Genomic DNA, 23,814 nt, shown 5'->3' on the forward strand with positions numbered 1-23,814 from the left:
TAAAAATGAGAGCGTCCAGTTATTATTTCACTCACGTTTTGGACGCACTGCAAAAAAAACATGAAGCTCACCAAGTATTTTATTCTTATATCTAGCAATAGTATCTTAATTATATTGTTTTGAGTATAATTTACCTACTGACCATAGCTTTATATGCTTATTTAATTATTAGCTTTATTATGTGCTTATGTAATTATCTTATTGTTTAAAGACTTGTTTTTTAAGGGTTGACATTGTGAGCTTTTTCATGCTTTTCAAGCTATTCAACTGTTGAATATTGTAAGTTTTTACCTAAAATATTGACTGCAATTGAGAGTTTTAGTTGCATGTAGTTTGAAGTGTTTAATCAGAGGGGCACATTAGCACATGAAAAAATGGCAAAGATGACATTTAAGCATTCAAAATCTTTGAATGTCTTGAAAAAGACACAAAATGACCAAAAAAGACACAAAATGAGAAGACAGAATAACCAAAAAAAACCCCACAGAAGACATAAAAATGACCAAAAAAAGACACAAAATGACCAAAAAAGACACAAAATAACTAGAACGGACACAAAAAAGACACATAAATGACACCAATGACAAAAAAGACACAAAATGACAAAAAAAAGGACACAAAATGACTTACAAAGACATGTAAAGGATTAAAAAATGGACAAAATAGCCCTATAAGACTCCATAGAGTTCAACTATTATACAATGTGCACATTCTGGGTTCCCTTTGTGTACAATGAGATATTGTTTGAACAAAAAAAAAGGTCAGAATTGTTCCATTGTTCATCGTTATAAATTGACCATTTTATTATTAATTTGACACAGGGGCCACAGCAGGGGCCAAAGGCTTCTTCACAGGGGCAGTGGCCCCTGGAGGCCCCGGTGTAGAACCGCCACTGTTCAAAAGCATTTTCTACCACCAAAACATGCTTGTTTCAAGTATTGCTGCACTGCAAAAACCAATTGACAAAAAAATGACAAAAAATAACTAGAATTAAGCAGAAAGTGCAGTAAGTACATTTTTCTTTGGAAGAATTCTTTAAATCTAGGCACTGGAAAAAACAATGATGTCGTAAAATAAGACCAAAAATACAAATTTTGAGCAATTATGGCTTGAAAAGCCCAACTGTAGTAACATTAAAATAAGCCAGCAATACTTGAAACTAGCACGTTTTTTTTTCTAATTTCAGTATCTGAGGGTAGATACTGGTGGTAGAAAATGCTTTTGAAATAGCATTTAAACTACATGCAACTAAAACTCTCAATTGGAACCAATATATTTAGGTAACAGCTCACCATATTCAACAGCTGAATAGACTGAAAAGCATGAAAAAGCTCACAATGTCAGTCAGAGAAGTCAACAAGTTAAACAAGACAGAAATCCATGTGAAGAGGGGTTATTCACTCAATTTTGTTACAAAATGACTTTTTTTTTTTTTTCAAGGTTTTATCAACTATACAAGACAAAAAAGGACACATGTTCTTACATTTTGGTGATACCAGCTACCCTTGAGCATATTTAAGTGCTTGCCAAAGAAAAAAAAGAAAAACTTTTGTTGTTTCTTTATTTCTATTAATATAAAAATGTGTTACCGTAATTAATTTTGCTCACAGTGTCTCTAAAAATGTCGGAAAATACCTTATAAGTGTTTAAATATATTATAAATTCATATTAAACAGTGACTTTAGATTGTATAGGTTAAAAAGGGTCAAAGAAAATATGTATTTAATGCTTTTGGGTTTTTGCTATGAGCTGCACCATGTTGATGAGAATCAGCCTTTTCCTCCAGATGAATTCATATTTAGTTTGGGAGGGGTGGTCTGTGTCAGACATTCCAGACAGCCACAGGAGACGAAGGCCACAGCTGCACGCTGCCTGCCTGATCTATCTGACTATAATAAGAGCGGCTCAGACAGACTGGGCCTCCTCGTGTAGGGACAGATGTACTGGGAGGAGGTGTGTGGGGGTCAGCGCTGCACCTGATGGGCCAATTAGAAAGCCCCAGACACACAGGGCAACATCTGAGGGCTCAGCATCCCACCCACTCACCAGCCTTCATCATTAGTATCACAGACAACTAGGACCCCAATGCAATCATCACTATCATTTATGTTTTCACGATTAACTAATTTCATAATCTATACATCCACAGTTTAATTCTGGGAAGAGATGGAAATACATTCCAAGGCTGGTTTATTCTATGTTTATCTTATTGTTAACTCTATTTTTGAATCCTTTTTGTGTCTTTTTTGGTCATTTTGTGTTTGTTTTTTTGTCATTTTGTGTCTTCTATGGTTTTTTTTTTTGTCATTTTGTCTTCTCATTTTGTGTCTTTTGGTCATTTTGTGTCTTTTTTGTTCATTTTGTGTCTTTTTTTTGTCATTTTGTGTCTTTTTTGTTCATTTTGTGTCTTTTTTTAGTCATTTTGTGTCTTTTTTGTCATTTTGTGTCTTTTTTTTAGTCATTTTGTGTCTTTTTTGGTCATTTTGTGTCTTTTTTAGTAATTTTGTGTCTTTTTTTTAGTAATTTTGTGTCTTTTTTGGTAATTTTGTGTCTTTTTTGGTCATTTTGGTCTTTTTTTTTGTAATTTTGTGCCTTTTTTGGTAATTTTGTCTTTTTTTAGTCCTTTTGTGTCTTTTTTTTTAGTCATTTTGTGTCTTTTTTTAGTCATTTTGTGTCTTTTTTAGTCATTTTGTGTCTTCTTTTAGTCCAACATAAAATGTGATTTTGAATCTTTTTTTTACTTTCAAAACACTATCAATTAGACAGCCCCAGACACACAGGGCAACATCTGAGGGCTCAGCATCCCACCCACTCACCAGCCTTCATCATTAGTATCACAGCCAACTAGGACCCCAATGCAATCATCACTATAACTTATATTTTCACGATTAACTAATTTCATAATCTATACATCCACAGCATTAAATTACTGTTGCAAACAATGGCTCGTGTTTAATTCTGGGAAGAGATGGAAATACATTCCAAGGCTGGTTTATTCTATATTTATCTTATTGTTAATAAATCCCATTAAAAGGCCAAAACCAACAAAGTGTTAAGTCCGTCTGTAACGTCCACAAACGTAATAAAACCACAAACATAATAAAAATCTGACTTTTGTTAAAGAGAAGAGGCTCTTTTTGTATTTATTTCTCTCATCATGTATAAGGTATCCTTGTGGCATCGAAAATGGTATCGAGTATCGAATATTCGAGTTGAAAATTTTAGTATCGTGACAACCCTACTCGTTAGTAGAATTAATTGTTGGTTTTAGTCTTTGCACAGGAATTCTTGACAAAAAAATACACAACAGGATGCATGCTCCATTAGAAACCAACACATACAGCGTCATTTATCCACGTCCAGATGGAACCAGAGTTACTGTGCGGCGTGTTTTCTACACCCAACTATGTGTTGTTGTTAAAATGGCAAACAGTGCTAGACGGCTCCCATCAAAGGTCCCACAGCGTGGCTACAGGCTAACAGGATTGTGTCACAGAATGTAGTGAGAAACATAAACTGACAAGTCTGAGTGCCTCAGTGTGAGCGCAGAAACCAGTATGTCAACATGGAAATTATTCATAACCCTGAATGAATAGTTACACCTGTCATGAAGAGAAAAAAAGACCTTTTTTTTCACACAATCTGCTTCAACATCATCAGTTTTAAGCATATAGGTTGCTTTAAGATGCTATAAATGCTAAAGCCTTGGCAACACACTCAGCTTTACAAACACACACGCACACAAATATAAGAATCTAATGGCTGAAGTCGCTGCAGCTTTGCATATATTTTATATAAAACACACACGGTTTGGACAAGCGCTAGACCCGACAGTGGAGGCGAAAGGCGGAGACACACAAACACAAATGCACACGCAGCAGAGTGCACATATAGCAGACTGCCATAGAGTTGGAAGAACAGTTATAAATACCATCCATTAAACTGAGGGATCCTTCACTTCTCCACTCACAGCCTGGAGGAGAGACACATCAGGATGTCAATGAAACAGTCCCGCTAACGTTGTGTGTGAATGTGAACGTGTGAATGTGAGATAGAGGAATCTAGCAGCAGACACACGCTGGTGAGAACAGGCTTATAAGACACACACTGTTGTTGTTGTTGTTGTTGTTGTGGTGGTGGTGGTGCCATCACAACAAAGATAGGATTTCTTGCCATTTTTGTCTTAACGACTTATGTGCGAAAACTTGCCTAGGCAGCGTGGGTCTGAAACATCTTGAATACCAAACAGCCAAACAGAAGGATAACAATGACACTGTTCCATATTTTAAAACTCCCCGTCCCCTTCATGTGTCAGCCAGGTGGGCTGGTTTAGCATTTATTAGCAGTGGAAACCCAGACACACACACACACACACGCACACACATTCTTGTACTTCTATCTTCGTGAGGGCCCTCATTGGAACAGTGAATTCCCTTGCAAGGTTATAATTGTTTTGGATTTTTCATTAGTTTTAGTTTTAATTTTGTTATGAATTTTTGTTAGTGGATGTTAGTTTTAATGAGTTTTTAGAGTGAGTTTTCTAGTTTTAGTTTAGAGTTTATTTTTTTGAAATGCTTTAGTTTTTATTAGTTTTAGCGTTAGTTTAAGTTTTTTGTAATGGGGTATTTGTTGGGTGGGAGATTAAAAGAGGTCACAGTAAATTTTGCCTTTATTTCCTTTGTCTTATCCATCTTCATTATGTATGAAAAAAGTTGACAAAGACGAAAATGAAGGACATTTTCACTATAATTTTAGTTAGTTTTGTAACCACACAATACAGTTTCAGTTAATTATCATCATCATGTAACCTTTAACCCTTAAAACAAAGTCTGAAATCTCAAAAAAAGCCTTTAAAGAAGTGAGGACCGGCCGAAATGTCCTCACTTTGCAAAAATGTCCTCACTCTGTTGGTTAAAAACGTGTTCTGGTCCTCACTATGTAGGAAGTACAAGAACACACACACAAACACACACACTCCTAATGACAGAGGATGGATGGCAGGAAGTTAATAGCTCTGCTGAAGCAGTGTTCCAGTTTTCTGGCTGCTAGCTTATAAATATATTGGACATTAATTCAAAGCCCAATTTGGGCTCTGATGTTGAATGAAGGGAGATGGAAGACTGACAGGAACACATTGGCGCTGCTTTTAACGACCGCCTGACCAGATTTTTTATCTATGGCAACTCTCTGAAGACAATACATTTGGTGCATACACTGTAAAAACATATATGTTAATGAGGTAACAGGTTAAGAGGATACAAGTTTAAAAAAAAACACTTTAATTGATATTTTATGTGTTGTAACGACGTCTCCGCCTGCTTTGATTTTACTCGTTTCCCATCTCTGCATTGCACAGCATCCAATTGTCAATATCTGTGATGGCCCATCTGGAAACTGCTGCTACTGTTGAGCGCACAATTAACTGAGCTGTTTGAATGATAAACGTTGTTTATCACGGCTGCAATTGCCAGAAAATCAGACAATCAGTGGAAAAAAAATAATATTTCGATCCCGAACTTCTGAAAAAGTCTGAAGCGAAATTTAAGTAAAAGAAAGAAAGCATCAGCATCAAAATGTACTTAAAGTATTAGAAATAAAAGTTGTTGTTATGCAGAAAGACCCCACTCCGATTGTTTTATATCTTCCAAATATATTATTAGATTTTTTTTTTTTGTGTGTGCAGCGTTTTCATTTTGTATATGGATGGGGCTCATTTTAACTACTTAATATACTGTTATGAGGTTTAATTTATAAAAAAAAAGTCTAATCACTTTATATTGATCATGTTTTTCATGTTAAATCTCAACCTGAAAAGTAACTAAAGCTGTCAGCTAAATGTAGTGGAGTAAAAAGTACAATATTGCCTCATAATGTACACAAGTAAAAGTTCTGCATTCAAAACTTACTGAAGTAAAAGAACAAAAGTATCAGCAAAATGTACTTAAAGTACCAAAAATAAAAGTACTCGTTATGCAGAATGAACACACACAGACTGTTTTATATATTCTTAATATATTATTAGATTATTTGTATTGATGCATTTATGTAAGTAGCGTTTTACTGTTGTCCAGATAGGACTAATTTTAACTATTTAATACACTGTTTTATAAATGTGTAATCATATTAAATGTATGGTATTTTTTTCATGTTGAATCTGAAGAGTAACTAAAGCTGTCAGCTAAATGTAGTGGAGTAAAAAGTACAATATTTGCCTCATAATGTAGTGGAGTAGAAGTATAAAGTGGCATATAATAGAAATACTCAAGTAAAGTATACGTACTTCAAAATTGTACTAAACGACAGTACCTGAGTAAATGTACTTAGTTACATTTCACCGCTGCAGAAATCACTGTTCTGTTGGGTGCACACAGTTAACCGTGCTGTTTGAATGATAAACGATGTTTATTATCACGGCTGTTAATTTTATGCACTGATTCACAAACGACAGGACAAGAACTGAATCACCTCTGACAATCTGCTTTACGGCTCCTTTTTAGGATTCAAGTCAAAACACATAAATCATTACCAATCGTGTGATTTTATTAGTTCCAGTGACATATTTAGAGTCAAGGTAGAAACATGTGCAGTGTTCCCACGGCAACGCAGGAGGGTCAGTCAGCAGCTTGTGCCAGTCTGACAGGCAAAATCAGAATAGAGGAGCATTTGTTGCTCTATTTAAACTATTTTCAACAGGTTAAAAGACATATGGTGCTCTAGTGACAATTGCCAGGACAGAAAATCAGTGGAGGAAGAAGAATTTAGATCCCTAACTTCTGAAAAAGTTCTAACACCAGACTGCGAAATTTAAGCCAAAGAACAAAAGTATCAGCATCAAAATGTACTTTAAGAATCAGAAATAAAAGTTCTTGTTATGCAGAAAGGATCCACTCAGATTGTTTTATTTATTCCAAAAATATTATTAGATTATTTAGCTTGATGCATTTATGTGTGCAGCATTTGAATTTTGTAGATGGATGGGGCTCATTTTAACTACTTAATATACTGGTATGAATGTTAATTTATATTTTTTTTTAAAAAGGTCTTATAACTTTATATTGATCATGTTTTTCATGTCAAATCTCAACCTGAAAAGTATCTTAAGCTGTCAGTTAAATGTAGTGGAGTAAAAAGTAAAGAATTTGCCTCATAATGTAGTGGAGTAGAAGTATAAAGTTACATAAAATAGAAATACTCAAGTAAAGTATACGTCCTTCAAAATTGTATCTAAGTACAGTGCTTGAGTAAATGTACTTTGTTACATTTCACCACTGCAGAAATCACACATTTTTTTAGGATAAATATTAATCCAGAGTGCAAATGTTTATCATAGGAAGGAACATTTCCGGCTAATTATTGTGTTTTTGATATTTTCTGTACAATAACTAAGGTCTATACTGCTCTGCTAAGCCTAAGCAAAAGAACAAAAGTATCAGCATCAAAATGGACATAAAGAATCAGAAATAAAAGTTCTTGTTATGCAGAAAGACCCCACTCAGATTGTTTTATATATTCCAAAAATACTATTAGATTATTTAGCTTGATGCATTTATGTGTGCAGCATTTGAATTTTGTAGATGGATGGGGCTCATTTTAACTACTTAATATACTGTTATAAGGTTTGATTTATTAAAAAAAAGTCTAATCAATTTAAAGTGATTACCGATTAAACGACAGGACAAGAACTGAATCACCTCTGACAATCTGGTTCACGGCTCCTTTTTAGGAATCAAGTCAAAACATTTACATTTAGTTATTTAGCAGACGCTTTTATCCAAAGCGAATAACAATTTAAGGTTTAGTGCAATAAGAGCTATTAGTGCATCAATAAGTGCTAGTGAACACATAAATCATTACCAATCGTGTGATTTTATTAGTTCCAGGGACATATTTAGAGTCAAGGTAGAAACATGTTATTTGGGGCGTGGGCGGAGGGTTGGAGAGGTGCAGTGTTACCGTGGCAACGCAGGAGGGTCAGTCAGCAGCTTGTGCCAGTCTGACAGGCAGACTGACGAAGGGGAAACAGAGGGACAGACAGCAGGGGAGACAGGGAGGTGACTGGGTTTTTCTGTGTGTTTATGTGTGTGTGTGTGTGTGTGTGTGTGTGTGTGTGTGTGAGTAAGAAACTCACCATCTGCGGTCTCCATGACGCTGGTGTGGTGGTTGTAGCCCCGGGAAACGCCTCGCACCGAGGCCACCTGGGGCCGCTCCGCATGGAGCGAGGAGCGCTCCGACAGCCCCGTCACATCGGGGGGCGCCGAGTGGTTATCTGTGATGAGTGGGGCGTTCGGGGGTTAAAGGTCAAACGCCAGGCCTTATTTGGACTATCGTTACTAAATGTACCTCATGAGCATGTAAACAAACTGATTTGACGAACCAGGTCTCACAGGAATCCGTGAAATAGCCACGGATTGGCTTAACTCAAAATCCGTGGAATAGCCACGGAATCACTCAAATTTCCGTGAAACTGACACGGATTTCGCTACAATGCAAGTTAATGACAGTCATATCCCGTGGCTATTCCATGGATATTTTTTCTGATTGGTTTGTTCCAAGTCACGTGACTTTCAAGGTCCCGGCGGTCAGAACAAAAAACATGGCGGACAGTTCTCTCATTTTTAGTGAAAAAAATCAATATTTTGACTTAGTTTCTGCATAAAAATGGATTTTGATCACATTTCTAGCGAGAAATATATGTTTTATTTTCTAAATATTCACTCAGTGAATGTACATAATCACTTTGTATGTTGAAATAGCCACGGGATATGACTGTCATTAACTTGCATTGCAGCAAAATCCGTGTCAGTTTCACGGAAATTTGAGTGATTCCGTGGCTATTCCACGGATTTTGAGTTAAGCGAATCCGTGGCTATTTCACAGATTCCTGTGAGACCATGTTGAATTTGACAGCTGACGGATTTGATTGTGAGGCTAAAAGCCTTTTTGTCATCAAGTCTTTAAATGCAGAAGAGTGTTTTAACTACCTGCCATGATAATGAATGAATGTGATACATTTTCCCTCTGTGAATAAAATATTTAGAGAACAAGATGCCAGCGTATTATGATTAACAGTCTGAGGAACATTGTGACGGCCTCCATTTATCCTCCCTTTTTGTGCTGAACTCTAAAAAAGGATGTTTTACAATGTTTCACGGGTCTGATAACTCCATCCTGTAAAAGGATCAGTAACCCTGACGGGAAACACCAAAACAAAAGTAGATAAAACTTAAGAAAAAAACAAAAATGTTCTTAAATGCTATTCACCGTTTTTTTCTTAAGAGTTGTCGTACGTCTTAGGAACTTCTTAGTTTTCTCACTTAGGACGTTCTTAGATTTTAAACTTAAGATCACTCGCGTGGTTTCAGTAACTTGGCCTACTTAAACAATATGCAGGGTTCTACACTTTAGCAGTGGTCAAATTCAAGCATTTTTCAAGGACTTTCCAGGTCCATTTTCAAGCTTTTCCAGTTTCTTACACCTGTTGTAAATTGCATGTTTTAGATGAGTACTTACATACTAAAAGGGGGAGATTTCACTGAACCATACCAACAGAGATGGTATTACACTTTTAGGAGGAACGGTCTTCATTTCAGATAGGCTACTCATTATTTTTTACATTGAACATGTGATTATCTATAGTCTATAGATGGATATAGTCAGATTGCAAGAGAAAGTGGGTTAAAGGTGCACCTGATCGGATGAAAAGGATAATCGTGGCTTGTGTGGTTTGGTCAGTGTCTACTGCTGAATGACAGACTGAACAAGAGTTTAAGGGGTCAAGGAACGAGATACTGTGGGAGATTTATTTACAACTCCATTCAGCTCCGGTCCTGCTGCTACTTTATGACAGCAACCTTGAGAGGAGACGAGCTGGACAGAAACCAGACCGATCCATTCTAATAGGAAACCGTTCTGCCAGTGACACGTACACACACACACACACACACGCACACACATATACTTGTACTTCTATCTTTGTGAGGGCCCTCGTTGGAATAGTGAATTCCCTTGCAAGGTTATAATAGTTTTGGATTTTTCATTAGTTTTAGTTTTAATTTTGTTGTGAATTTTTGTTTTAAAATTTCCGGTTTTAGTTTAGTTTTTATAGTTTAGTTTAGACATTTTCACTATAATTTTAGTTAGTTTTGTAACCACACAATATAGTTTCAGTTAATTATCATTATCATGTAACCTTTAACGGCCGAAATGTCCTCACTTTGCAAAAATGTCCTCACTCTGTTGGTTAAAAACGTGTTCCGGTCCTCACTATGTAGGAAGCACAAGAACACACACACACACACACACACACACACACACACACACACTTCACCATGTTGCAGAGTGAGAGACGATGGAGATAAATCCACTGAATCTCATTAACCAGCTCGTGACACTCGCATGGTAATATGGAACGAGTAGCTTCTGACGAGGAAGTGCGAGTCCTTTCACATGACTGAATGACAGTGAGATGGCAGACGGAGACGGCTAATTAGAGAGACGTAAATTTAAACTCTGTCGCCGGGTTCCTTTGTCTTGCTTCATTAAGTGCTTTTGTGTGTCTGGGGGGAGATCGGGCCGCTGTCTGTCTGAGATTGAGCTATAAAAACTGTCTGAGCAACATAATACAGGTTAAGATGTCTTTGACAATACATAAATTCTGATTGGCTGGCAATAATAGCACGCACAACACTTCTGCTGATATCAGCAAAAGGACGGGAATGGAAAATTGGGGGAAAAAATCTGTCTGCAGACTCTGTGAGTCATGTATATATTTAGATGGAGGAACTCAAAACCATACAGGTAGTCTAGTCAGGAGGTTCTTCAGGCTTGTTATTTGATGCGCAACATGGGTCTAAAGTGACCCGGCTGAGTTTTTATATTCTATATCTTTGCAATTAATTAATTTCATCATTCAGCATTCCAGGTTTTCCTAAATCAACTTGTTTTTGATCATCATACATCCTAATGTTTTGTTCTCATTTCTTACTTTTTGAATAAAAACCCTTTTTGTATCACTAAGCTTCTAATGCACAACATGTGGGTCAAAAATGTCATTATGGGGTATTGAAGTGGTAATGAATGAATGACTTTTAAGGAAAAATGATTTTAATCAATTTTGGTATAAGACTAAAACATAAAAAAATGTGTAAAAAGTGAAGCGCTGTGAATACCTGCCAGATACACTCTATGTGTGACAAAATGATACATAAACATGTTAAATATATTAAATATATGAGTGTGGAAAGTAACTATTTGAAACAAATTACTATTATTATAGTATTAGGTGATTTGGTTTCAAATCAAATTTGGATGAATGAGTAATTTTTGACCCATGTTGTGCATCAGAAGGGTTGTCCCAAGGTTATAATAGTTTTGGATTTTTCATTTGTTTTAGTTTTAATTTCGTTGTGATTTTTTGTTTTCAAATTCAGTTAGTTTTAATTCGTTTTTAGAGTGACTTTGCTAGTTTTAATTAGTTTTTATTTTTAGAAAATGCTTAGTTTTGGTTTATAAATGTTTCCTTTATTTCCTTTGTCTGATCCATCTCAGCCCCAATAAGGTTATTAAGTAATAAAACCAGATAGATGAAATAGATTTCATATCAACCAAAAAGGTTTACATATGGGACATTTTAACTATAATTTCAGTTAGTTTTAGTCAGTTTTGTAACCACAAAATACACTTTTAGTTAGTTATAATTTTTTTCAATTCTATTTTTCGTAATTTCGTTATTTTTTGTTAACTATAATAACCTTGGGTTGTTTGATGTTGTGCATCAAAAGGTTAAAGGACTGTATCCGAATATAATTCTACCATGAAACTTCCACCACAAACTTCCACAGTGAGAATATACTTTTAAATAAAGATAATTTTAACATCTAAAACTATTTCCTTTCATCTCATTCTAGTTCTACAATACCTCCCTACATCAGCTCACAGCCACCTTACGGGATGGGAGCGCTGCAGCAACTAACAGGGAATAAAAACAGAAGAGATCGACCAGCCGTAGCGGCGTGTGAGGCTGCGTGTGTGTCACTGACCTAGCTGGGTGTGTGCCATAAGGTCGGCCAGTGCGGTAGCTGCGGCGTTGGCGTTGAGGCCTGCGTGGGCTGTGGTGGTGTTGGTGGTGGTGGTGACGGATCTCCCTCCCGGGTGGGATGAGGTGGATGACGCGGAGGATGAGGTGGACGAACCCTGGATGACACGGTTAAACCAGTGCTCTACGGCGGGGTGGCCGTGGCCCTGGTAGGGCGTGGAGGTGGCCAGACGTCCCTGCCGGCGCAGTGAGCCTTCGTCTTCTGACGCTGAGGAGGTGTCTGTGTTTGACAGGTCAAGACAGGGCAGCGTCACAATAGTGGACAGAGAAATGGGGCTGCAGGAGTCAGATGATATGCTGATGACACATTATTCTACTTATACATACTGGAGAGAGTACATATAAGCTGGTAGGATGACCAGATGATGGAAATGGAGGTTTGTTAAGCTGAGGGATGCTTGATGTTTACCGTCTTATGTCTTCGTTGGTAGAGAATGTATTTAATATTAGATTGTATATAAAAGTAGCCACACAAACACACAGCATAGCGTTAACAACTGCATCTATCTATATATCTATATATCTATCTATCTATCTATCTATCTATATATATATATATATATATATATATATATATATATATATATATAATATATATATATATTATATATATATATATATATATAATATATATATATATATATATATTTACACACACACTACAGGCCAAAAGTTTGGAAGCAAGATCAAATTTGTACAAAAAAAGATCATAGTTTCATTGCTATACTTTGCAACAAAATAAACGTGATTATTATATAAAGAGTCACTTATTAGAGACTGCAAGGTTAAAACTGTCTCTGAAAGAAAAAAGTCTGCTGGGCCCGTTGGCGGGCTGTCACAATGCAAAGAGGTTTAACTCTGCAGTTATAAGAAGAACTTACAAGTCTAAGTATGTTTGATTACAGTCATGGATGTTCAAGAGAAAAAAAGATGTTAGAGTTATGTTTTTGTGTCGGTGTATTTACTTATTACATAACTGATATTGCATACATAACAAATAATAAACTGAAATGGCCTAACCAAATGTCCTATAGAATGCCGGTAAAAGACTGCCATGTGCACTGTATGCTTCAGTTATTAAAGCTTGGACTCAAACCCAGTCACTGATGATTTTTACTGTCTCTCCCTTGAGGCAGCTATGAGCAGTTGGTCTCGGCAAAAAATAGCCCAAACAGGAACAACTTCAAAGCAAGGTAAGGATCATTCAGAATGAACACATTCCACTTTATCTGCCAGGCTCATAGAAACGTCTGTTCTTTAAACAGGATCACTAAAGTTACACAAGAGCACAAGAGGCCATTCTGAGATTTGTATTCTGCTGGGTGCAATGAAAGGGCTAAATGGGCTCAGGCGTCAGTCATCTGCTTGAGAAAATGAAACAAGAACTCTTTTTAAAATCATTAAGAAAGGTCACACTCACCCCCCATTAGCCAACATTAATGAAGCAAACAGCAGCAACTTATATAAAGTACAAAACTCATTCAGACACCTCATAATATTGCACTAAAGCAGGGGTCTCAAACTCAAATTACCTGGGGGCCGCTGGAGGCAGTATCAAAATGACCAAAAAGAGACACAAAGTTACTAAAAAAAGACAGAAAATGACCAAAAAAAGACACAGAATTACTAAAAAAGACACAAAATTATTAAAAAAGACACAAAATTACCCAAAAAAAAGACACAAAATGACAGAAAAAACTAAATTACTTAAAAAAGAATGAAAATTACCAAAAAAGAAACAAAATGACCAAAAAAGACACAAAATGACAGAAAAAAAACTAAATTACTTAAAAAAGAAACAAAATTACTCAAAAAGACACAAAATTATTTAAAAAAGACACAGAATTATTAAAAAAGACACAAAATTACCAAAAAAAGTAATTAAAGGGACTTTCCACACACATTAAACTTTCAAGGTGGGGGCCACAAAATATCGTCACAAGGGCCGCAATTGGCCCGCGCGCTGCAAGTTTGAGACCCATGCACTAAAGTCTCTGAGCATACTTTACAAAACAAAGCCTTAACGATGTGTAAAACCTTTCCCAAGTCCACTGAGAGGATGAGAGGGAGACATTTAGAAAACAGAGATTAAGCCTGTGTGTGTGATCAGCACACGCCTGATGATTTTCTCTAAAACTAATGAGCCTTCATGAGATTAATCTGCCTCCTAATCACTCACAGTATGTAGTTACAAATAAAATCCATCAATTGAGAAACTATTAAAATCACTGGTACGTTTCTCAGGCTTTTTCGTGGCCTTGTGGAGGCTGCCAGAGAAAAGCTGGAGGAGGTTTGATTATAACAAGCTAGAATTTAATATCTCTACAACCGGCGGACTCATGGGGGTTATCTCGCATTTATGATTCTGTTTGTTATGCCTCTGCCTCTTTCCAATCTCTCGCCCAATCTCAGTAACCTTGACACAGTTACACACAGAGGGAGAGGGGAAGAAGGGGTCAGAGGATAAAATGCAAAGTAGAAATAGAGAGGTGGAGAAAGGAAACTGAAATAGAAAATAAGTATTAGTCACAGATAAACAGACAAAAAGAGAAAAGAATACATAGTGAAGAGTGAGTCACAGGAAGGGAGTGACGGAGGTCGGGAGGAATATAAAAGAGAAAACTGAAGCAGGGACGGATCTCAGTCGTTCTTGTGCACTAATTAAATATTGTATTCAAACAAACAAAGACAGGTTTATTAACCTGTTATTGTTCAAGACCTGTTTGGTGGTTGTGGGCAGTGGATGTTTAAGGGGAGATAGCAGGTCAACAATAAATACCACATAGAAGTGGTGTACATTAGGGATGCACGATATTATCGGCACGTTATCGGTATCGGCCGATATGAACTATCCAACATGGTCTCACAGGAATCCCTGAGACCAGGTTGGGAAGTTGACCGCTTTGTAAATCGCCAAAATAGACTGACTTTGCAGCGTTTTTTCAACAACTTCCCGACATGCTTGGGCTCTATAGATTCCTTAGATCTTCTAGTTTCATATGATATCATTATATTTAGTATATCCCTACAATTGAGCCCGATACGACCTCTGGGGGAAAAAATTTGGCGTATCATTCTGCCGGCCCGCCCGCGGGACTTCTGAACAGTAACAGGTTGATAAAGCTTCAGCTAGAAGCAGCTAAAAGCATGAAGTGGTTTTCACAAACTCTTTTCTATGAAAAATCAATTCAATCTTTTTGACTGAAGTTGTTGATAGTATTAACCCGCAACACCACACTATGGTCAACTGACGAAAGTAGAGAGATTCATCTGATTGGTTACCAGTGAAAGGATCCAGCAAGAGAATCCAATCCACTTTATTTATACGGCACGTTTACAGCAAACACAAGGTTTCCAAAGTGCTGCACAAAAAGATAAAGACGATAAAAAGATAACAGAATAAAAGCACAATAAAAAAGATAAGTAGACAATAAAACAATGAAATACAATAAGATAAAATAGAATAAAAAATAGAATAAAATACAAATAAATAAAATGCACTGCCCGCACAAAAAAAAAATGCATGTATACACATATAATAATAAAATCAACACCCTATGTGGTGTCAAAAGCCGAAAAGAAGCGGTTGGTTTTAAGAAGAGATTTAAAATGAGACAGTGGCCTTTCTAATGTGCAGCGGCAACTAGTTCCAAAGTTTTGAGAGAACGCAGCATAGCTTTAAATGGATACTTTCTGCAGTGAAAGACAAAAATGAGAAAAATATCTGGTACCCAAACCGAGTTGAGTCGAGTCGAATGAACGACAGGTCTGATGGTATAAACATGATTTAGCTCACATTACTACTGGTTCTTCATAATCAAACAAACAAGCCACTGCAGAATAGCAAGATAAGAGATGTAAAGGGACAAAGTTAATCCATGTGCATGTGTGTTAAAAATCCAACAAAACTGTTATTCAAAATATTACTCAACAGCACGATTAGTGGCCAAGAAATCAGCTAAATCCACCACCTAAGAACCTCCATGGCACCTGATAAACTTAAACCTAAACTTATAAAATAATAAAATCTCATGAAGTCAAAAGTCAAGTCAAAATGTTACAATAAGTACCACGACAATGCCACTGTGTGCACACCAACACTTGTAGCTGTCACTTTATCTTTTATGTACAGTTTGTGATATTCTGTGAGTTGTGTTAGCCGTACCTACGTACCTTAACCCAGTAGATTACAGTAGATCTGTTAGAGTGACAGAAACAAGCATGAAGAGGCCCCCTGCTTCTTCTGTTCAAACCCAAACGTCTGAGCTCTTAATCCGTTTACTCGCCCGCCGCTGTGTCCTCTCTCTTTACCCGAGACACGAGGCTCTACGGCCCCCCACCAATTAACTCTTATACACCAATGATAAAGCCACTGCAGCGTTTGACAGCTTTCTGTCATCAAATCTTGCACAAATATCTCACTGACTGATTAAATATTTTCTTTGGGAACTGTTTGAGCTAAACTAAATGTACAAGAAAGGCGTTTTGGGCCTTGAGAATTGCAACAAAAAAAGCTGCAGAACACAGTAAAGTGACACTGAAATGAGCTGGCCCACACAGTGCAAACTGTTATAAAAGCAGGCAAAAGGTCGACATTTTGAGACTATGTTAAAAATCTGATTATGCATCCATTATGCAACTCATGTGGGAAGGTCTGCCTGGGAACACAACAGTGAGAAGTGAGCCCTTTATAGTTGCAAAGAATGGACACATTCATCACATTGCATATTTCTTTCCAGTAGCACATGCTTGGCAACATCATCTTCCACCACTGGACACAACAGAGTGTCAGCATCCTACACGCCGATGCTCATGGGAGCACATGTAAACAACCCAGTGTGAGAGTAAACCAGGCTGTGTGTGCACAGGGTAAACTTTGCCCTTGGCCAGCAGCAGCTTTGCAGGAACAGAGGTCTCACCTGGCGGGGTGCATGCCTCGACAGAAGACTGAACTAACACAGATCGCCTCTTGGAGGGCATTGGCATCTTCCTCTCCTTGTACTTTGCCAAAGCTGCTTGGACGGCTTCTGTGTGCAAATCTAAGAGAACACATAAACACAGTTAAGCTACGGGACAAAAGAAGAGCAGCGGGCGTTTCAAACTCTCAGGCAGTAAGTACGGAGGCGTGATTACCAGATCTGAAGCGTTCATCCCGGGTGTTGGCCGCCCGGGACTTGTTGTGTTTGGAACCTGGGAGAACAGCTTGAGAAGGAGCCTGGATCCTGTTGTCAATCTGCAGAGAAGGATCTACACCTGTAGAGACAAGACAGGAGCAGGGAGAGGAGAGTTTATAACAGGACAGGAACAAACGTTACACTTTCATCAAATGCTCAAAAGCAGAAATATGAGCACATACAGGTTAGGGTTGTCAAAAGTATCGATACTCAAAAAAGTATCGATACTAAAACATTGTATCCGTATACGAACCTGTGGTTCTGTTAATTTTTACATGTTGAATTTTTCTTGTTAATAAAAATATTTCTGTTAAATTTTGGGGTCTTTGTTTGTGTCCTTGTGGTATCGAAAACGGTATCGAGTATTTAATATTTTCCTGAGTATCGGTATCGAGTTGAAAATTTTAGTATCGTGACAACCCTAATACAGGTACATCTCAAAAAATTAGAATATCGTGAAAAAGTTCAATGACATTCACTGAGTTTTGTGTTTTCATTGTCTCTAAGCCAGAATTATCAAAATTACAAGAAAAACAGGCTTGAAATATTTCACTCTATGCATAATGAATCTATATAATGTATGAGTTTCACTTTCTGAAATAATTGACAAAAAATATTGAACTTTTTCATGCTATTCTATTTTTTTTAGATGGACCTGTACTATAAATTCTTTGTAGAATATGCCTTGGACATGGAGCAACACTTCTGCATATTGCTCAACCAGATCAAGTATCCACAAGCTTAATGGTAATCCCTACTTAGGCTGCTTTCTTCTAATACAGTAGTTTGGAGCTGAGAAAGTCTTCACTTAAATTAATCCAGCCTCTCTCGCAGCGTTCCAGCTGCCTCCCAGCTTTCCAAGGGAAGCAAATGCAAATTACAGAGACGTAACAGAAAGGAGGTGATTAAGCACCATGAATGTCAAACAGACAACATCTTATAACTAGAGCGTTCTAAAATTATCAGACGCTCAAACTCGTCAACCTCTCTGTGCTCCGTGTGACGCAGCCAGTGATTCATCCCTTTGCTTATGCAATTCTCTTTTGAGCCTCATTAAGTAACCAGCGGTTAACATCAGGAGGGAAACCCGAGACTATCGCCTGGAGGAAGGTCGGGGCTCGTTCTAGCTGAATCTGCAGCCTCCTCCCATTGGTTTCACTTCATCTTGAAGCATGTAGGAGATATGCACACTTCAAATACATCAGAGCATGTATAACTAAATGAGATGAATCGTGTTTTACTGTAGATCACGTGTACAGTTGAACGTTTGAACTTCTTAAGCCATTAATTTCTGACAGAAAATCTTCATATTCCCCCTCTAGGGTGATTCTCATGAACATGGTGCAGCTCATAGCAAAACTCCAAGAGCATTGAATACATATTTTCTTAGACCCTTTATAATATATATAATCTAAAGTCACTGTTTAATATGAATGCATAATCTATTTGAAACATTTAATGTATTTTCTGACATTTTTAGAGACACTGCAAGCAAAATTCATTACCATAACACATTTTCAAATAGAAATAAAAAATCAATTAAAGTTTTTTTTCTTTTTTTTCCCTTGGTTAAGCACGTAAATATGCTCAAGGGCAGCTGGTATCACCAAAATGTATTTTATTAAAATATACACACATTTTAATGCAAACAATTCTATCATTACCGTAACATTTAACCATTTTTTCTCATCAATTTTCATTCAAATTTTGTTCTTTATACATTGTTAAAAACCATTATATTTGATTATATTCTGTTAAATTATACATTTTTAAACTTTTAAAATGTGTATTTATTTTTATAAAGTTTATTAAATATTTACTGTATATAAGTGTGGGGAAACCATGACATTTTTTATCTGGATGCATTATGGTAATGAATTTGTGAATCAAAAATATGTTTAAAAGATATTATTTTAACACAAAACAATGAATTGTGCCTCATTATGGCTATATTGTTCATTCATATAAAAGTGAAATATATTTAGTTTAATAAAGTATGTCCTTATAATCTTCACAGACATAGTTTAGACTGGCTTCATGACAATCACCCGTTAGGGTACACTGTAAAAATGTCCCGTTGTTTTTACAGAAAAATGCAGCTCTGGTTACCAGAATATTTCCGTAAAAAATACAGTAACATCTTTACAGAACAAGTTGTAAATTTTACATCCTAAAACTGTAGTCATTTTGAAAAAAGAACATTTTAAAGTTGTAGATTTTACCGTCCTTTACTCCTAATTTAACAGGATGATACTGCTTTTATACTAATTATTTATGCAAAATGTACATGCAGATTTTGCTTATTGTGCATTGAATACCAGTAAATTAACATTCAGTTATTATTTATTGTACACTGAATACCAGTTAAATCTACAAGTTGTTCTGTAAAGTTGTTTACATTTGTACTGTATTTTTTGCAGAATTATTCTGGTAACCACAGCTGCCATTTTTTTCCTTTTACAGTGTATGACATGTTCTGCATCAAATTCATCTCCCACAACTGGTTTATATTTCCCTGTTGAGTAATAAAAGGCCTGAGCAGTTATTTTCGACAGCTTCACACATACACAATGGAGCAGGAAGCCGTCAAAGGCACAACATCTGAACTATAACTCAGCAACACATCCGACAGCTTTATAAGGTACGTTTTCCTGACAGTGGGACAAAGAGAAGACTAAAGTTTAAAGGATGCTTCTGTAGTTCTGACGCTTTATCTCTATCCATAAACAATAGCAACCAGTGCCGTGTTTCCACAACCTCCTACCGGTTTCCGCCTGTACTTTGTTTTGTTCCACATCTAGTTTCTCGTACCTAAACACTGCATGTTTTATACTTAAAGATATACATCAAAGCAGCAGAACAACAAATAACTACATCCATTATATGTACCAAAGCCCCTGTGGCAAAGCAAACACGAACATCATAAGATCAGGTTCAGACTACGGAGCTGTTATACAGGGAACACAGCTTGTCTTTTATTCCATTCATTCCAATGAAAGCTGTTTTACTGCATAGTTTAGTATCCAGTTAGCAGAGGCATTAACCCCTGCAAACCCTCATATGCAAACAAAGCCAACTTGAGATGCATTTGCAAACATCTTGATATTGTTTTTCTGTTTGATGCCCGATACTACTTTTAAAGGCTTAGTGTTTCGAACAGCTACAAAAATGGACTAATGAAAAAAGAAAAAAATATACATTTGGCTGCAGTCCAGCTATATTCATTCATTTCAGCCATATAGGAACCAAAACTGTCTATCACTGGCTAGTGATTACGGTTTGTACATAAATAATAAAACTGATAAAAAGAAGAATTATTGTTGGCTGAGTGTCTAAGTAACAGCTGAATAAGTTGCCTTAAATTAATAAAGGGGGTGTTTCCATTACAGTCCAATACCTGGAATGAGGCGGGTTTAACTCACCAAAACGCCCCTAATTTGAATATGAGCCGTCCTGAGCGGACTTTTGACTGGATTTTTTTTTGTCCCTGTCGAAGACCAGGGCCATTTTTCTCCCTTGAAAAAAGCCTGGTTGCCGATTGGATAGAACGCTAAGCAGGATGTGACGTAGTACTCGACGCCACAACAACACACGGCATTTCTAAAAGCTGTCGAAGTAGCAAGTAGTCACAAGCGACAATAAACATAAGCCTCTCTCATAGTGTGGTCCTGTAAATCCCCGCTATACTGCTGGAAAGATCTGTGCCAGCTCTTCGCCTTAGGGCGTTCATAGTGATCCCATGAAGGCAAAGTGATTTTCTGCCGTTTCAAAGTGCAGTTCGGCGTCACAGAACGAGATGCACAGTAGCACAGTGCTAACAGGCTAACAGTTAGCTCTGTAGCAGTACAGTGTGTATGTGCTGCTGCTGCAGGAGGTGTTCACTTAGCGATCTCTGTTTGTTTACAACAAGCACCGGACACTCTGTGCACAGTTAGCGATGCCGGTTAATTCACGATCAGCGGTGGATACTTTGTGTACAGTTAGCATGCCCAATTGTTTATGATCAGAGCTGCACTGTGCATAATTAGCCATGCTGGTTTGTTTAATGATCAGCTGCTGATGTTGTGCACAGTTAGCGATGGCGGCCACAGTTGCGTCTCCCATGTTTAATCTGTTGTGTATGTGACTTCACGGTCGAAACTGTCACGGTCGAAACTGTCACAGTCGAAACTGTTGCTAAGCGATAACGTGACAATCGAAAACCATACGTCACCTCTGAAGTCTCGTAAATCCCTCTGGGGGCCTTTCTTTGTGAAAGAGACACGTTACGTGAGCAGACATTTGAGAGGGCGTGGCGTGAGACTTTCTCAGTGGCCACTCTTTCCCCTAATGGAAACACAGCTATAGAGACTTTGTACACTAACAGGAAACTGTATAAATCGACATTGTGAATGCAAGATGTTTGAGTGGGCTTTGTTTACATGCAGGCAAACAATCGGTATAGAACCAATGAGGTGAAACCCCATTGGCTATTGTCTGACTACTTAACTTTTTATTAGCTTTTTAAAAATGTATCTCCATTCATATGCTGTTTGATTAGCTGAAATGTCATCTGGAGTTTAAACACCCACAAAAAGTATTGATGAAGTTGCTAATCAGTATGCTAACAATGAGCAGTAAACAGAAGGAAGCCTTGACCCTGATATCAGGATGTATCTGCTGGCTGCATCGGAACCCAAGAAATATTTGTCTTTCCAAGATTGAACATTAACTTGGTGAGGTAAATCTTTTGTGGAAGCACAGAAATCTACAAGTAGTTGCTAAAATCATCAGTGTGGCTAGAAAGCATCTATGACCAGATTGTCCACCACTCTGCAGTTGCTGTGATGTTGCAGCCTTTGGTGACCAAATCAACCACACGGTGTGGCTGCATTTACAAGTGTGTCCATTTGAAAAAAGCATTTTTAGAAGACAGGGTCCTACTGCGACATTCAGCCAGCTAGATCCAACACCTCGCTGGCTGGCCACTCAGACAGCCAGCCGGCCAGCCAGCCAGCCAGCCGGCCAGCCATCAGCCCGCCCGGCTTTTCAGCGGCAGCTTAGTGAGGATCAGTGAGCTACACACAGTCAGCAACTCTCAGACAGCAGCAGCACACACACGGAAATGCTGAGCAACATTCACACATGCTTTAACTAAATCTATTCAATAACACAAGTTTTACATATTACACAAGCCTCAATAAGGCCTGAGGTCATTTAAGGACACATAATGCATGGAGTCTGCACACACACGTCTCCTCCCCCGAGCACGGAGAGACACGTCACTATATGCTGGTCCCTTATATCGCTCTGACAGCCCGGTCACACACCAGCATTTCCCCGGCTCCCGGAGGAAACAGGTCTATGAAAACAAGCCAGGACACCAGACCCGGTTGCTGGGAAGAACACACATCAGAGACACACCATGCTGAGCCAATCAGAGGCGTGCTCCGTCACAGCAGAGGTTGTTATTGGTGCACAGCGAACCCTGATGAATTTTAAGCATCCGTCTGATGCCAACACTTACCGGTGTGGCGGCTGATGACACGAGTGCTGTGTCTCACTTCCTAGAGAGCAGACACGATTGGCTAATGACTTGCATCAAGTGCGCTGCTTGAATCCTGATAAATAATTGATTGACATTATAGATGATAGCAGTTTGAAAGAGATGGGAATCTGTATGCAGAAAAGGAAAACTAGACATCTAAAAGAGATCCATCACTCAAGATAAGATTGGACGCATCTGTATTCTCACCAAGGAGTTACAAATATTCCTCCAAAGAGATCAATTTGAATACCAATGTTTCCTAAATGTTTGGTGTCGCAGTATGGACGAACCCTAAGTCAATTATTTACTCTCAGTGAAGCCGAACACTAAAATATAAACAAAGGAAATGAATCTATGCCCTCGTACACTGCAAAAAAGCCAACTTGTATTTTTTGGCCTAAAACAGTGATTTAAGTTGGTAAAACTTGGAAATATAAATTATTGACATTTAGGGCAATAATGTAAGTTAGCACAACAAAGGAAGCCAGTTGTCTGCTCAAAAACAAGTTTGTGAGTTGTTGTTACTTATATCTTTAAGTTGGGGTTCACAACAAGGGACAATAGTTCTGCTAACTCTTATTTCTTTGTTGTGAAATGCGGGAAAGCGGTTAAATTTGGTCATTAGCGAAAGCTAGCGGCTAACTGATGCTAGTGGCTAACTGATGCTAGCGGCTAACTGATGCTAGTGGCGCTGCTTGTTACAGCTACAAGAGTAGCCATTAGCGTATCAATGCTAACTCAAAATTGTGGTCGCAACATTAGCTGACATTTCATAGCGGCGTTACAATCGTGCCAATTCAGCACATTGTAGAAGTTAGCAGAAGTAAGGATTAAAAGTTATTATAACTTATAATCTAAAATTATAACTTAGTACAATTTACAGTTGAGCAGAGTAGAGCAAACTCAAAAACAAAACTTAAAAAATTTGGTTTAATTAAATTTGTTGCCTTGAAGTTTTGAGTTCACCCAACTTTTCTTTTTTTGCAGTGTAGATCTTAGCAATCTGGCTTTGTACCCTT

General features: G+C 37.6%; 1 protein-coding gene across 1 annotated transcript in view; it reads right to left on the bottom strand.

Moving 5' to 3' along the window:
- The window catches only part of dip2a (disco-interacting protein 2 homolog A), a 152,237-nt gene that overhangs the window by 40,690 nt on the left and 87,733 nt on the right, over positions 1–23,814 (bottom strand). Inside the window, exons 3-7 of the mRNA XM_059343634.1 lie at positions 17,228–17,347; positions 17,014–17,133; positions 12,039–12,314; positions 8,129–8,266; positions 3,932–3,973 (exon numbers count right to left, since the gene is read on the bottom strand). Of these exons, the coding sequence (XP_059199617.1) occupies positions 3,932–3,973; positions 8,129–8,266; positions 12,039–12,314; positions 17,014–17,133; positions 17,228–17,347 (696 nt within the window). The remainder of the gene's footprint in view (positions 1–3,931; positions 3,974–8,128; positions 8,267–12,038; positions 12,315–17,013; positions 17,134–17,227; positions 17,348–23,814) is intronic.

The sequence above is a fragment of the Centropristis striata genome, chromosome 10, assembly GCF_030273125.1.
Source record: "Centropristis striata isolate RG_2023a ecotype Rhode Island chromosome 10, C.striata_1.0, whole genome shotgun sequence".
In the NCBI taxonomy this organism is placed as follows: domain Eukaryota; kingdom Metazoa; phylum Chordata; class Actinopteri; order Perciformes; family Serranidae; genus Centropristis; species Centropristis striata.